Source organism: Erinaceus europaeus, chromosome 11 (genome assembly GCF_950295315.1).
Source record: "Erinaceus europaeus chromosome 11, mEriEur2.1, whole genome shotgun sequence".
Lineage (NCBI taxonomy): Eukaryota > Metazoa > Chordata > Mammalia > Eulipotyphla > Erinaceidae > Erinaceus > Erinaceus europaeus.
Genome location: NC_080172.1, coordinates 90,428,507 through 90,444,742, shown reverse-complemented (window position 1 = coordinate 90,444,742; position 16,236 = coordinate 90,428,507). Strand labels below are relative to the sequence as shown.

Genomic DNA, 16,236 nt, shown 5'->3' with positions numbered 1-16,236 from the left:
GATGGTTTTTCTAACAGAGGTAGAATGAGAGACCACAGCTCTGAAGCTTTCTTCAAAGTGAGAGCTGGACTCAAACCTGGGTTACACAAATGGTAGTGCCAGCACATTATCAAGTGAGCTATTTCACCAGCCCACATCTAACTTCTGAATGCTTGTCAGTCAGCCAGTATAAACACTAATACAAGTGTTAATAACAGGCTATCAGGAATTCATAAATTCTAGTACTGTCTGAACAAACCACTGAGCTTTTATTATTTTGGCTGTACGTGGATAACTGACACAAGATCCTTCAAATCCAAATTTTAAATGTTTCTATTTTAAAACCCAGTTCTCAAGTACCTCAGTAAGTGTCTTTGATAGAAATACATCAAAAAGCACCCTGGTAACACAACACCCACTGACAAAAGAAACAGCCATTAAGAATTCCTGTTAAGGATCATCATGATCATACTCCTGTTTTGTCTGGGCACTGAGGTATCACTTCAGTGTGATACTATTAACATACCAATTTCTTTAATAATAAACATACTTGAAAAAAAATGGGGGGAAGCCAACACCCAGGATAAAGGATTTAATCCAGTATTTATTCCACACTCATGATGGTTCTTTGTAATCAGAATACAAGTTGAAAGTACAATCTATCAAATAATTTGCTGATAATCTTAAATAATGCAGCATAGCATTACTTTTAATATGTCTCTGTTCTAGATTAAGTTTAAAAACTCAAACAGCAATCTTCATTATCAATAAAAAAAAGTTTTGAATTTTTTTTAAAAAAGGACACTATATATCAAGCTGTTTCATAATTTAAGTATTTTTCTATTTATAAAAAATGCTTTGGAAGCTTGAGGCTTGAATCTATATCTCTACTCATCTGCCCCACGATCCTCTCCCAATTTCATGTTAGTACAGGGTTGCTGCAAGAATGCTTTAGACATTTTTCTTTTAATATAGTACTTAAAAAATCTGAGAAAATTCAAGAAAAGAGATTACACATCATGTATCACTTTCAAATAAAAAAGGAAAACCAAGTAAATAAAATTTAGGCATACTAACAGTGTCCCTTTGAGGTAGAATGCTAAAAGGACTTTTGATCAAATCACAGCCTAATTTAAACTTAAACCTCCGCTTCAGAAATAAATTTATAAATTCCCTCTAAAGTTAACTGTGGAGAATGTTAAGTGTAACATATTAACAACCACCTTCCAAGATAATATAGTGGACAAGAATGTTAATCCTACAAACTGTTGCCTTCGTTAACACTGAAAACACAAAATTCTCCTCTAACAGACATTCAAGATCCATTCTCAAAGTCTTCAGCATTCTATTACATAAAAACAGTCCTCATGCTAACTTCAGTACACAAACCATAATCCCACACCTACAAACAAAAATAGAATTGGCGGCAGTTTATTGCCTTATACAAATTTAACCAACATGGCAACTAGGCCAAAGGAATTAGAACATTTTGGACATATGTACAGACTGTACATCGCAAAAAATAATCAAACAAAAATGCAAGAACAATCTGTGCATCATGTATCAAACTCAACTGGGTGAAGACATCAATGCAATATATGGGATTACAAAGGCACTTCCCTACACAAAAGAGGAAACGCAAATGCAGCCTACAGGGAGCTTGAAGAGTGCGTTAACTACTGCACAATCTCATCTCAGGAGGGGAGAAAGCAGATTTAATCAAAATGTGAACAGGATTCAATGTGATCCACTTTTACAAAAATTTTCACACAGTCTCATCTTTGTTTTTATTTTGTTTTTCTTGACTCTCTGTTTCTACACTTTGGCTCCTGCCACGATCATGTTTGTCAGGCTGGTCCTTACTATCACTGTGATCTCTTTTGTGCGAGCGTTCTTTGCTTCTGCTGCGCTTCCTAGGTTTTTCTTTGCTGGGACTACGTTCCCGTTTTCTTGATTTTTCAACACTGTCAGTTCTTCCTTGACTTCCACTTCTGCTTCTCTTATTTGATTTTTCTTTACTTTCATTTTTGTGTTTACTTGATTTCTCTTTGCTTCTACTTCGACTCCGTTTCCCTGCATTTCTACTTCTACTCCTACTTCTATGTTTCCTTTCTCTGCTTCGACTTCTACTGTGTTTTTTCTCTTTCTTGGAATTTTTGTCATCTCTATGTCGCCTTTCATCTTTGTCTTCTTTATATTTTTTCTCTTCTGTCTCACCTCTACTTCTCCGCTCCTTGGACCTTTCTCTTGAACGCTCTCTCTCCTTTTCTCTATCACTGCCTCTTTCCTTATCATAGTCACGATCTCGCCTTCTACCTCGCTCGTTTTCTTTTTCTCTTTCCCTTTCTCTGTCCCTTCTCTCCCCTTTCCTATCTCGACTTCGACTTCTATGCCATTCTCTACTCCTGCTACGCCTGCGGTCTAACATGCGATCCATACTTCGGGATCTTCGCCTTTCTTTTTCCCTTTCTTTGGCTTCACGCTCTAGTCGCTGTCGCTCCTTCTCTCTTTCTAATTCTCGGTCAAAACTAGAAGATCCATGGCCCTCCCGATGATGGCTTCTACTTCTTGACCTTCGTGGGGACCTTCTTGGACTCAGTGACCTCCTTGGAGACCTGATATATAAAGAAAAAGTGGAAGGAGAAATCTTGAAATAAAGTCCTAAAATTTTAATTCCTATTGATACTTATTTAGATTCTCATCTTACACAAATATGTCAAGAATAACTAGGGAAAAGATAACCTTGGGGGGGGATGAAATAGCACTAGTAAAATTTCTTCTTTTTTTTTTTTTAGGATTTTTAAAAAATATTTTATTTATTTATTCCCTTTTGTTGCCCTTGTTTTATTGTTGTAGTTATTATTGTTGTCATTGTTGTTGGATAGGACAGAGAGAAATGGAGAGAGGAGGGGAAAACAGAGTGAGGGAGAGAGAAAGATAGACACCTGCAGACCTGCTTCACCACTTGTGAGGTGACTCCCCTGCAGGTGGGGAGCCAGGGCTTGAACCGGGATCCTTGTTCCAGTCCTTGTTCTTAGCACCACCTGCACTTAACCCTCTGCGCTACAGCCCGACTCACTAGTAAAATTTCTTAAGTACCAGTCACTGGTTTTTCAAAAATCTCTGGATTAAAGTACAACTGGGGCAGTAGAGCACACAGTGTACAAGGACCTGGGTTCAAGTCTCCAGTCCCCACCTACATGGTGGGAAGTTTCACAAATGGTCAAACAGTGCTGCAGGTGTCATTCTGACCCCCCCCTCCAATTCCTCTATCTCTATCCAAAAATAATAAAAGTGCTATCGACACATCACCTTGAACGTCTGCGTTCAACATGTCTCTCTATTTCTTCAACACCTTCCTTCCCATCTTTCTTGATTTTTCTAGGCCGAGTTTTAATCTGCTGATCGATATTCTTCTGAACTGGAACTGGAATTCTTGGAAATAAGGTGGAAAACCACTCCAATTTTGTGAGAAAAGACCGCAGCATTTCCCCAATGGTCATTACACAGCCTCCACCAGCCTTCACATCCAGGTCCTACAGAAACACAAAAGATGTCCTAACTGTCAAAAAAGACAAAACCAAAAAACAAAACACAAAACAAAACCCAAAACATCAATATAGATGAATACTATAAAAATATTACCATCTTTGAAATCTCAAATACAAAAAAAAAAAAAAAAAGGGAGGGGGCTAACAGAAAAATTCAATTTGTGTACCCTTCTAATCTTTAGGTAATGAATGATATACTCCGACTTTAGTGTGTGCATGCAGGTGAGAACAAACCCCTGCAGCCTCATAGGCTTAAAGGGAACTGGTCTCATCTCAATTAACAAGGATAAGAAGTAACCCCTTACATTCAAAAATTATGTGGAATGACTGACTTAAATTTACATTCCACATACTGACTAAGTATATATTCATTTCTCTGGACACATTTGCACACATTACTCCTGGCACTGTAACCTAGCTACATATGAGCTACTTTAGACATTTCCTATCTACAAGTCATCCTTTTTTAACAACTCTAATATAAAATGAAGCCCTAGTAAAATTGGAAGCAATAGCAAACCAACTGCCATGAAGCAGTGAGGTTTCTAATTTAGAGATATGTAGAAAATAAATAAATGAACAAATAATTGGAAACGCATAATCCATGATGACCATTGTCTCTGAAAAGGGTCATTACCGCATGAAGGCCTTCTTGCTATGCCCTCTCACAGCTCAGGACATGTTAGTCAGCTATTGTCAGTCCCAAACCTACAGTGCAAGCACACAAGGAAAGTGAGATTTGTTATCTAAACAGGAAAACAAGAGCTAAAGGTAAAACTGCTTGCACTCACACACATTTAAGTGTTCAGATAAACAGTATTTCCAAATATAATCGCTGCAGATATCTAAGGAAGAAAACAATAAGTTAGCTTGAATAGAGACCCTCAGGTTTGTAAAAACAGCAACAGATTAAACAGAAACATTAAAAAACAAACCTAGCAAATACAATTATGGAGAAGGAAATGCTTTTAAGTATAGCAGTGAAAAAGGTTTCAAGTGGGAGATTTTTTCATCTAAACAGACTGATGTTATCACCCAACGCATTTTATGTTTCTGCTGATACTGATTCAGTAAGGAGAGGGGTAAGAGAATGTGACAGTAGATACTAAGTTTCTGAGGTGTGATGTAATATCAAAAACAAAACAAAGATGTCCCACTAGAAATATGCTTCAGCAAATTCTTTCAATGATTTAAAAAACAGGTCCAGCAAAATGGCTCATCTGGAATAGTCTACTGATTTGCTATGTGTGTGGTGCAGATTCAAGCCTGGCTCCCACCAAACTAAGGGAAGTATATCATCTCTACTATTCCCTCTGAAAAAGTCATCCCAGAGTGGTCAAGTCCCAGTGATGATTGCAAATAAATAAGACTACTAAAAGGCCAGGTAAGCACACCTACAGTAAGGACTGAAGTGGAGCAGTGCAGCAACTATCTTTTTCTTTCACCCTCTATCAAAGCAGAAAAATGTGGCAGGGTGGTGGGGTGGACACTAGGAGCAGTGGAGTCAGAATGCAGGCACTGACCCCAAGCAATAATCATTGTGGCAAAACAAAATAATGCCCACTATAAAAAAATAGGACAGCTGAAACAAGCATTTAAAGTTTACCTTATGGTTCCGAAATAGTCATCAGGTAAATATATGGACATAATTTAGAAGTTACCGTGTACATTTTGTTTTACTGTATTTGGAAATTAACACATGTATGGTTAAAATTTGATAAAATAACCTTTCTAAATCATATAGAACACTCACTAGTTATACTTAAAGGGCAAGCAAAATCTACAATTTGAAAAATCTAAACTAATCTAAAGGAAGTTTTTTTCTAACTTCATAATTATGAGCAGTATACTGACAAAGATAGAAAAAAATTCTTAAAGATTTTATTTATTAATGAGAAACATAGGAGGAGAAAGAGCCAGACATCACTCTGGTACAAGTGCTGCCTGGGATTGACATCAGGACCTCATGCTTGAGAGTCCAAAGCTTTATCTAATGCGCCACCTCCCGGACCACAAGCTAGAAAATATTTTAGCACCTTGAATGTTCAAGTTGTCTAAACTCAACCTATTCTCAAGTCTCACTCAGCTGTTTGATTCTACAAGCCTACAAGTGAGATTTTTAAGTGCCAGCAGCAAAGAATTCAAAATTCTCAGAAGAAAAAAAAAGTTACAATTAGTTTTCTATGTGTGTATCTTTTGTGATCTCAATCTTGAATATTGCTTCATCTTTAAAGTCACTATCAATGGAATACACAAAATACAATTTAGAAAATAATTGTCAATAGCTTCCAAAGCACACTTAATTTTAAAAATAAGAAAAAAAGCTTGAGAAGTTTAACCTAAGATACATTAAAAAAAAAAAAACCCTACCAAGTCTGAGTAAAAAAGACATTAAAAGTATTTGACCGATCCTTAATTACAAAAAAATCTGAAAGATATTAAATCTCTAATAAATAGAACTTTAAAAATAAGAATAATCAGAAGAAATTATTACCCTTGCTGACATACCTCTTCATCATCAAGGAAGGATTCAAACCAATCCCAAAGATCTGTAGGGGGCTGTGTATACCTAGAATTTCAAGACACTTATTAGGCTTAGGTGAATTTAAATGAGATGTATACTAGAAACACAGATAAACTCATTTTTTTAATTTTTAATTGAGGAAAACAAGACACCTGCAGCACTGCTTCACGGCTTGTGAAGCATCCTACAGGTGGGGGGAGGAGTTGAACCCAGGTTCTTGTGCATGGTAGCATAGGCACTTAACAAGGTGTGCTACTATCTGGCCCCAGATAAACTTACCTTATATACATAAATCCAAGGGCTCGAATATATGGAGAGTCTGTGTGTGTTATGAGACCCATCACTTGCTTGCGAGTTAACTTCAGGGTAAACAATTTGTATAACAGGCAAAAAGCTGTAGAAACAATTCCTCCTGTTCCAACACCTCGAACCTTTAAGGTAAATAGTTTTTAAAAAGTAGAAATAAGAAAAACTTAACAGTCATTATTTGTCATAATATAATCCATAACTAAGAAGCATAAAATAACTTCTAATTCCAATCACCAGATACTTTCAGATACTTTCATTAGGTTTGAAGGCTAGGGAAGGCGCTGAATGAACAGAGCTCAAAACTTGCATATGTGAAGCCCTGGGGTCAATCCTTAACACCACACATGCTGGAAAAGGTTCTTATCTTTTTTTTTTTTATCCAGAGCACTGCAGTTCTGGCTTATGGTATGGCAAGGAATTTCACTTGGAACTTTGGAGCCTCAGGCATGAGGGTGTCTGCATAACCATTACCCCCACCCAGTTCTTAAAATCTTAAAAACTGAAAAATGCACGTACTTCTACTTACCCCTCCGCACATCCCAGTTTGGCCAGCTGTTTTTCTGCTCCCTTTCTCCCAGGGTTCAACATGTGTAACCTGAAAACAGAAAAAGAGCACAACAGCATTCACACTTCAATTATTTTTTTCAAAGTATATGATTAAATAAACACAAATCCATATAATAAACTCTTCCAACATTTAAACGCTGGATAGTTCGGCATATTTTGTTTACTCATGTAAACCACCTTTTGAAAAATGCTAGCTGAAGAATACTAAATAAAGTTAATACAGATTAACAAACCCTCCACAGCTTCTCAAAATTGTATGTCCCATTAAATAGCCTTGTAGAGAGCTGATACACAAGGAGCTAGGAAATCTACAGTCTCACATGCTTGAAAAAATAGTTAGGATTACTTATAAAGTCTCATTTCAAAAGGATAGGTCTCTAACCTAAAGCTAAAAATTTTTAAGAACCCTAAATAGTTCAAATATACGGTGATTTAAAAGTCTGCATGATGGGGGAACTTGAAGCAAGTCTACTAAAATAGTCACGAGTTAACTTCTGAGGCCAAATTATAAAAGCTTACACATTTTCTTTTTATTTAGTATCAGGTACTATGTTCATTCCCAATTAAAGATGAAATTGCAAATGCCACACCTACAGAGATCATTTATTAGTCACTGTGCAATTTTCAAACCAATTATGTAACCAATTTCTAACCAGAATGTAAGCTGTATCACACAGTATCATCTTTGGCGAGGTGGCACCCTATAAAAACCACACATTAAAAAAAAACAACAACACAAAAAAACGGGCCAGGCAACGAGTGGCGCACTTGGTTAAGCACTCACATCACAGTGCACATGGACTCAGGTTCAAGCCCTTGATTCCCACCAGCAGGGGGAAAGATAGCATCATGAGTGGTGAAGCAGGGCCTCAGGTTTCTATCTCGCCCTCCCTTGTCAATTTTTCTGTCTCTATCCAATAATAAATTTTAAGTTATTATCTCTAAGAGATATAACTTGTTTTTCTTGGAAGACCCATAATTGTTCCTGTAGATCTTTTCCCCCCCACTTTCATTAAAATTGTACTTCTACCCATAATTACATTTCACACTTTTTCAATGGCTTCAGCCACCCAAAATTATATTTTTAAATCTAAGCACTACACTATTTTTGTTCAGAGGACTACAGCTTTGCTTTACTGGTTCACTCCCTCCATCCAACAATAAAAACTGTTGCAAATTCCTTAAAAGCTGGTCAAGGAGTTGATACAATACAGAACTCATTGACAAACTTAAACCCTACACACATCCATGATTATTTTATCTGAATGTGTTGACAACACGTGTTGGGTCTTTAGCTAATTTGAAAACAAGTTTCTCCTCTATTGTATTAACAGTTGCCTGTCATTAAACAAATACCTCCGGAAGAGCCTTACTGCATAGATAAAACCAAGAAGTAAGTATTCTTCGCCATAGTCTAGCCCTATGCTGAAATTCTTTTTAAAAAGCCTTACCTTTTAAAAATTAACACACACCAAAAAAAGAAAAAAAGAAACTAGTCTGTAGTACCAGTGATGTAGTACCAGTGACTTAAAATACTCTTGTAAGAGTACATAAAACTTCAATGGCCTTCATATGCCCAAAGCTGAATTTGCTATTCTCAATACATGGCTTCCTTTTTTTTTTTTTTTTAAAGTAGTATCTCAAACTCCTTCAATAGCCTGATCATTTAATTGAGGGGGAAAGTGGTTAAAATTAGCCAAAAGCAGATAAAGACAATTTCCTTTTTGTTAAACTTTCAGACCACAGAAATAATTCGTTGCGGTCTGTCCACTAAAGAGTCAATACAGACAGAACACGTCGTATTAATAGATGTTCTGGCTAAAACACACAAAGGTCGTCAAGGTAATTCTAAACGTCTCTAAAATATGAATTAGGATTCGGAGGCCTACGAGATTCTTTCTTTTAAACGACATCATTTGCAAGGATTAGGAGAAAGTTTCTCTTAACTGGTGCAGACCAAAACCGATGGCCCAAAAAAAAAAAAATCAAATTAGCCCTTCAGTGTTTTTTTTTTAACCAGGGAAATGCATTTATGGCGATTGAGCATGATTAATAGTGCATACCTCTACCTGCGACCCTGGGCTGCTCCAAGCCTCGCTGCAAGACTGAGTCAATCCTGCTAACGAAACAAGAACTGAGACAAGAGTGCAGTGAGGAGGCGCCAGGTGAGCTCCCCAGCTCGGCCAAGCCAGCACCGACCCTGCCGCAGAAGCCCAGGGCCCAGAGAACTCGCCTAAAAATGCCCAATGCACCAGGCCGCGCGGGGCCACTTCTTCCTTCCTTCCATCCGTCCATCCATTCCTCGGTCCGTCCGTCCAGCCAGCCGGCCAGCCAGCCGGGAACATTTCCAAGCCTCACAGTTCAGTTCACCTCTTGCCTCTGGTACCTCTCCACCCTCCTCAAACCCCTTCCCGCCCCACACCCCGACACACGCACGGACCCTGGATTTGCTTCCCGGTCTGGAGCCGAGAGCGGAAAAGACCAACAACACGAGGCCAACACTGAAGTCGATACCCGCCCCGGGCGGGGAGGAGCACCAACAAGTTGGCGCCGAGCAGCTCCCTTTCCAAAAGAAAATGAAAAAATAAAAAAAAATTAAAAGAATAAAGATTTCTTTTGGGGGGGGAGCTGAAAACTGGAGAGGCTTCAAAGTTACTCTGGTTCCTCCCCCCCCCCATGCCTACACCGCCGTGGTGGGAGAGCAAATGGGGGGGGGGGGTGGCGGGCTCTCCTGGGTCACCCCCGGTGATCGGAACAGGCCAGGAGAGGGCGGCCCCGCCTGCTCCCATTCCAGATCCAGATCGACTCCGGGCCGCCACCGCCACCCCTCGGCCGCCCAAGTCTCGCCACCCACCCACCCACCGGGCACCCTCGCATCTCGGGGGCCGCCTCCGTATCCTCCCCACTTCCGCCGATTTTTAACCTTCCCACCAGCCCATCGCTCCCTTAACCTCCCCTCCCAAATAAAAATTAAAAAAAAAAAAAAAGACCCAGACGCCTCGTACCTTGAAGTAGATCTCGTCCACCACCTCGTGGTAGGTCTTGAGCTCGTACAGCTGCACTTTGAAGTACGGCGACGAGAGGATGTTGGTCAGGATCATGGGGTTGAGGTTCATGGTCTTCTCGTTGCCCCAGAGCGGCAGCACGTTGCCCTGCTTGCCCGACACCGCCGGCTTGGTGGCGCCGCCGCCGCCGCCGCACTGCTGCTGCTGCTGGGCCGCGGCGGCCGCCGCCTGGTGCTGCGGCTGCGAGTTGCCTGTCAGCGCGGGGCTGTTGTTGGCCATGTTGCGGCGGAAGGAAGGAGGGAGAGGGAGGCGGGAGGGGGCCCAGCTCGATCTCGCTCTTCGGGACAACGGTCCGAGACCCTACTCCATGGAACGTCGTCGGGAAAAGGGGGCCGCGTCGCTGTGCCCCGGGCCGAGCGATGAGCGTGAGATGGGAACACCGACAGCTCTGAGACCCCAGGCGGCGAGACGAGGCCGAGACGTGACCGCGACAACTCCCGTACACGAGCAGCCGGCGGCCTAGGAGCCCGATCTCTTCCGCCAACTGCTCCTGGGAACAAGATGGCGACCCAGGCGGATGTGACGCCACATGCCCTAGTGCTCCAAGCCGAGCGGGCGGCCAATCAGAGAGGCGCAGGTGGTGCGGGCAGGGGGAGGGGCGATTCCGCTCCTTAGTTCGGCGAGTCGAGTGTGAGTTGCGGCAGCTGCTCTGCCCTCTGGCTTCCCCGCTCCATAAGGGTGTCTGCTCGCAGTTTGGGACTGAGTGCAGGGTGTTGTAGGCTCAATTCGTTTTTATTGGTTTTTTTTTGTTTGCTTGTTTGTTTTTTTAGTTTTGGGGATGGGAGCCCAATTTCTTTTCTCGAGGAAGTCGGCCTGAAAAGGCTTGCGTGGCTTTGTGCTTGCGATTTCGTGGTTCCTGCGCATGCACGTTTCTCCTGAGTTCGCAGTTTTTAAAATTTCCTTGGGAAGAATGGTTCATGATCAGGACTTTGTGACTCCACGTGATTCCGAGGCGGTGAAAACCGCCGCCGGGCTCTACATTTTGTTGAGCTGACTGTTAGGACATCTGAGCATTGAGAGAGCTGCTGTGCCTGTTCACTGCAAGCCTAGAAAAACGCCCTGGACATTTGCCCTTTTTTTCCCTTTTCTTTTTCCCCTGCCATTCTGTCCCTCCATTCTGGCGGGTGTGTTCTGTCTGAATGTAGTCAACACTGGGCAAGGGAGGCTCTGTGAATGTAGAGAGGAAGTGGGGAAGAGATGTGACAAAAATCATTAGCCTAAATGAGAACGGATATGCATGTACAGACTATTGTATTTACTGTCAACTCTGAAACATTAAACTCCCAATAAAGAAATTTTTAAAAAATCATCAGCCTAAGGAATGTTTATCTTCACTGGGTGTTTAGAGAAGGCCACAAAAGTCACACATTTGTAGTGTTAGTATTTGTAGGTGTTTGGGGGCATAAAACAACCTCACCTATGTAGAAAGACTCAGCTTGTTGGAAGGTAACTAGCCCACTTGGCAGCAACCAGGAAATCAACTCATGGGGAGTAATATGGATAGGGATTGGGCTGCTGTGAAGTGGCTGGAATGCTAAAATGAAAGGCTAGGAATTTAACATTTAAATTCAGTAATTGCACCCATGACCCCAAAGGCTACTTACAGATGCTAATAGTAGGCCTAGTAGCCTGGCTGCATTCTTCAGAGTGTTGCCAGATCCTTCATTCTATGAGTGCAAAACTCCCCTTTGCAGAACCTTATCTGGATGATTCAGTGACATTGTAATTGCCCAAATCCAAGTACCTTTTTTTAATTCATATTTGATTTTTAAAGTATTTTTAATTTATTTATTATTGGATAGAGACCGAAATTGAAAAGGGAGAAAGACAGAGACACCTGCAGCTCTACTTCACTCCTGAAGCTTCCCCCTGCAGGTGTGTGCTTAACCAGGTGTGCCACCACCTGGCCCCCAGCATATTTGATTTAAAATATATTATATATATATATGAAAAGAGAACCAGAGCATCATTCTGTCATATGCAGTGGCCGGGGGTCAAACTCGGTACCTTCTGCTTTGACAATCCAGTATTTTATGCACTGCATCATGTACAAGGCCTCTTGATTTATTCTTTTTTTTATCATTTTTTTTAATGTTTGTTTATTCCCTTTTGTTGCTCTTGCTTTACTGTAGTTATTATTGTCGTTGCTGGATAGGACAGAGAGAAAATGGAGAGAGGAGGGGAAGACAGGGGGGAGAGAAAGACAAACACCTGCAGACCTGCTTCACCACCTGTGAAGTGACTCCTCTGCAGGTGGGGAGCAGGGGGCTTGAACTGGGATCCTTACACTGGTCCTTGCGCCTTGCGCTACCTGCACTTAACCCACTGTACCCGACTCCCTTTTTTTTTTAAAAAAATATTTTATTTATTTATGAGAAAGATAGGAGGAGAGAGAAAGAACCAGACATCACTCTGGCACATGTGCTGCTGAGGATCAAACTCGGGACCTCATGCTTGAGTCCAAAGCTTTACCACTAAGCCACCTCTCGGACAACACTCCTTTTTTTTTTTTTCTAATCATTTAACTCTTTCATAGGAATTATTGGAGTAGGGATTTGAAGGTGGAGATCTTATTTTCAGGAACTTGTATATTGAAGAAGGAAAAATGCTAAGACAAATTTGGGGAATCATTCCACAACTGGATGAAGATGAACCAGCAGGAGAGAGGAGCAGCAAGGTTGGAAGTAAACCAGGAGACAGCCATAGAACAGAATGTAAGGAAAAATTAACAAGTAAGTGGTACAGAAAAGGTAATAGCAGCAAATGCTGGAGAGGGTGTGGGGTCAAAGGAACCCTCCTACACTGCTGGTGGGAATGTCAATTGGTCCAACCTCTGTGGAGAACAGTCTGGAGAACTCTCACAAGGCTAGAAATGGACCTACTCTATGATCCTGAAATTCCTCTCCTGGGGATATATCCTAAGGAACCCAACACATCCATCCAAAAAGATCTGTGTACACATATGTTTTTGGCAGCACAATTTGTAATAGCCAAATCCTGGAAACAACCCAGGTGTCCAACAACAGATGAGTGGCTGAGCAAGTTGTGGTATATATACACAATGGAATACTACTCAGCTGTAAAAAATGGTGACTTCACCGTTTCCACCGATCTTGGATGGACCTTGAAAAAACCATGTTGAGTGAAATAAGTCAGAAACAGAAGGATGAATATGGGATGATCTCACTCTCAGGCAGAAGTTGAAAAACAAGATCAGAAAAGAAAACACAAGTAGAACCTGAAATGGAATTGGCGTATTGCACCAAAGTAAAAGACTCTGGGGTGGGTGGGTGGGGAGAATACAGGTCCATGAAGGATGATAAATGACATAGCGGGGGTTGTATTGTTAAATAGGAAACTGGGGAATGTTATGCATGTACAAACTATTGTATTTACTGTTGAATGTAAAACATTAATTCCCCAATAAAGAAATAAATTTTAAAAAAAAGAGGTGTGATCTGCTCTATCTCCTGCTCCCCTCAATTTCTCTCTGTCTCCAATAATAAATTAACTAATTAATTAAAAAAAACAAACAAGGGAGTCGGGCTGTAGCGCAGCGGGTTAAGCGCAGGTGGCGCAAAGCACAAGGACCGACATAAGGATCCCGGTTCGAACCCCCCGGCTCTCCACCTACAGGGGAGTCGCTTCACAGGCGGTAAAGCAGGTCTGCAGGTGTCTATCTTTCTGTCCTCCTCTCTGTCTTCCCCTCCTCTCTCCATTTCTCTCTGTCCTATCCAACAACGACAACAACAATAAAACAACAAGGGCAACAAAAGGGAATAAATAAAATAAATATTTAAAAAAAACAAGTAAGTAGTTAATATTTAGAGCTGGACAATACATAGTATCCTTGCAAGTTTGCTGTACATTGTAGAATTAGTTTTGAGAGAAGTGCTTCTGATTCCCCAGTAGATCTCATCTTCCTCTAGTTTATACAAATTTAGTTTTAAAGAAACATAGATGATCCTAAACTCTGATGAAATGCAAAGTAGAAAAGGTTAAAGAGGACCTGGGAGAATGTACACTAGTTTACACAACAGACTTTCATGCCTGAGGCTCCAAAATCCCAAATTCAATCTGTTGCACCACCATAATCAAATCTGAGCAGTGCTCTGGGGTGACGGTGTGGCAGGGGTCACGGGAGGGAGAAAGAAAAGAAAAGAAGAGAGAAAAGAAAAGCAAAATTGTCTGGGGAAACAGACTGTGGATCATACTTGCATGCTACAGTTTTCTGGTTTCATATCTAGAGTGAGGGTCACCATCAACCCCAGGTCTGGCAACATTAGTTATTGTGACAATGGGATTAGAGTCAGTTTTTCTCTATATCCTCATTTTGGCAGGGCACATCCAAGTTTTGTGCAAGACTTTCTTTCATCAAGACAAAAAAGAGGGGGCAGGTGGTGGTGCACCTGGTTAAGCACACACACTACAGTGTGCATGATCCCAAGTTCAAGCCCCTGATCCCCACCTGCAGGGTGAGTGCTTCATGAGTGATGAAGCAGGGCTGCATGTGTCTCTGTCTCTGTTCATATCTATCCCCCTTCTCTCTCAAATTCTCTGTCTCTATACAATAATAAATTTAAAAAATTAATTAATTAAAAAACAAAAACAAAATCTTATTTAAAAAAAATTAGGGAGTCAGGCTGTAGTGCAGGAAGTCAGGTTAAGTGCAGGTGGCGCAAAGCGCAAGGACCAGCATAAGGATCCTGGTTCAAGCCCCCAGCTTTCCACCTACAGGAGAGTCGCCTGACCTGTGTTGAAGCAGGTCTGCAGGTGTCTTTCTCTCCCCCTCTCTGTCTCCCCTCCTCTCTCCATTTCTCTCTGTCCTATCTAACAATGACTACAGCAAGGGCAACAAAAGGGAATAAATAAATAAGTAAATATTTAAAAATAAAAAAATATTAAAAAAAGAAAACCATGAATTTTGCTATCATGTGGTCCAGATTTGAGCCTAGCACCCACCACAGTGAGTGAAGCTTTGGTGTTGTAGTGTATTTGTCTCTCTATCTCTCTTTTCACATCTCTATCTGAAAAAGTCAGCCCAGAGCAGTGAAGCTTTGGAGATGATAAGTCAGGTGGTAGCACAGCGGGTTAGCGCAAGTGGCACAAAGCACAAGGACCAGCATTAAGGATCCCAGTTTGAGCCCGGCTCCCCACATGCAGGGGTGAAGCAGGTCTGCAGGTGTCTATCTTTCCCCCTCTCTGTCTTCCCCTCCTCCATTTCTTTCTTTCCTATCTAACCACGATGACACCAATAACAACAGCAATAGTAACTACAACAATTTTTTAAAAGGGCAACAAAAGGGGAAATAAATATTTTTAAAAATTAAAAATAAAGCATTACTTGCATGCCTGAGCCTCTTGGTTCAATCCCTGGCTATGAATGTACAGGAGTCGTTCTCTGTCTTACTGCTTTCTACCCTATGTGAAATACCCTGATGTGTAGCTGGAGAGACAGCATAGTAGTTATGCAAGAAAATTTCATGCCTGCTGCTCTGAGGCCTCAGGTTCAATCTCTAGCACCACCATAAACCAGAGCTGAGCACTGCTGGTCTCCGTCTATCTAGCTGTCTCATTAAAGTAAATAAAATATTTTAAAAACTCCTATGTATAATGAACAAAATATTTTTCAATCATAACCATAAGCTGATAATATTGCATGCCACATGACTGGAAGAATTTTCCATAAATTCTTGAAAGCATACATTCCAATTATTTTTTTTCTCTCATTTACTGCCTGCCTTAGCTCAGTGCTGACCCACAGAACATGTTCATATCATGATTTAACTTCTGGTCTGGTACCTTCCTGTCAGGCTGCCAGAGACCTTCCTGTCAGGCTGCCAGAGAGCAGTTTGGTGTCCCATTCTTATACAAAGACAACTAGAGATCACTTCATTGCTATACGGGGGTGGGGGGTGAGGGGGGGGTGGAGGGTGGTCTAACACTGGGAAATCAATTGCTGCAGAACATTTTAAGATCATTTTAAGATTATGCCAGGTCTTTTTTTTTTTTTAATTTTTTTTTTTTCCCTTTTGTTGCCCTTGTTGTTTTATTGTTGTAGTCGTTGTTGAATAGGACAGAGAGAAATGGAGAGAGGGAGGGGAAGACAGAGAGGAGGAGAGAAAGATAGACACCTGCAGACCTGCTTCACCGCCTGTGAAGCGACTCCCCTGCAGGTGGGGAGCCGGGGTTCGAACCGGGATCCTTATGTCGGTCCTTGTGCTTTGCGCCACCTGCGCTT

General features: G+C 41.3%; 1 protein-coding gene across 2 annotated transcripts; it reads right to left on the bottom strand.

Annotated features, from left to right (window-relative positions):
- Positions 1-563: 563 nt before the first annotated feature.
- PRPF38B (pre-mRNA processing factor 38B) lies at positions 564-10,505 on the bottom strand. 2 transcript variants are annotated; one of them, XM_060202176.1, is made up of 7 exons: positions 9,936-10,505; positions 8,994-9,046; positions 6,890-6,958; positions 6,334-6,485; positions 6,039-6,099; positions 3,292-3,515; positions 564-2,594 (listed from the first exon to the last, which is right to left on the bottom strand). In XM_060202176.1, the coding sequence occupies exons 3-7, from the start codon at positions 6,899-6,901 to the stop codon at positions 1,745-1,747; spliced, it is 1,299 nt and encodes a 432-aa protein (XP_060058159.1). In that variant the 5' UTR covers positions 6,902-6,958; positions 8,994-9,046; positions 9,936-10,505; the 3' UTR covers positions 564-1,744. The 2 variants fall into 2 exon arrangements, with proteins under 2 accessions (XP_060058159.1, XP_007528341.1); XM_007528279.2 differs by lacking the exon at positions 8,994-9,046 and having other exon boundaries at positions 9,936-10,498.
- Positions 10,506-16,236: the final 5,731 nt, after the last annotated feature.

Bases quoted from the DNA above. Each gene is read 5' to 3' on its own strand.
- PRPF38B (XM_007528279.2), bottom strand. From the start codon at position 10,214: ATGGCCAACAACAGCCCCGCGCTGACAGGCAACTCGCAGCCGCAGCAC. The intron at 6,100-6,333 runs GTAAGTTTATCT...TTGAAATTCTAG, and splicing joins CTTGGATTTATGTATATAAG to GTATACACAGCCCCCTACAG. The intron at 3,516-6,038 runs GTATGTCAGCAA...GTGTTTCTGTAG, and splicing joins CCTTCCTTGATGATGAAGAG to GACCTGGATGTGAAGGCTGG.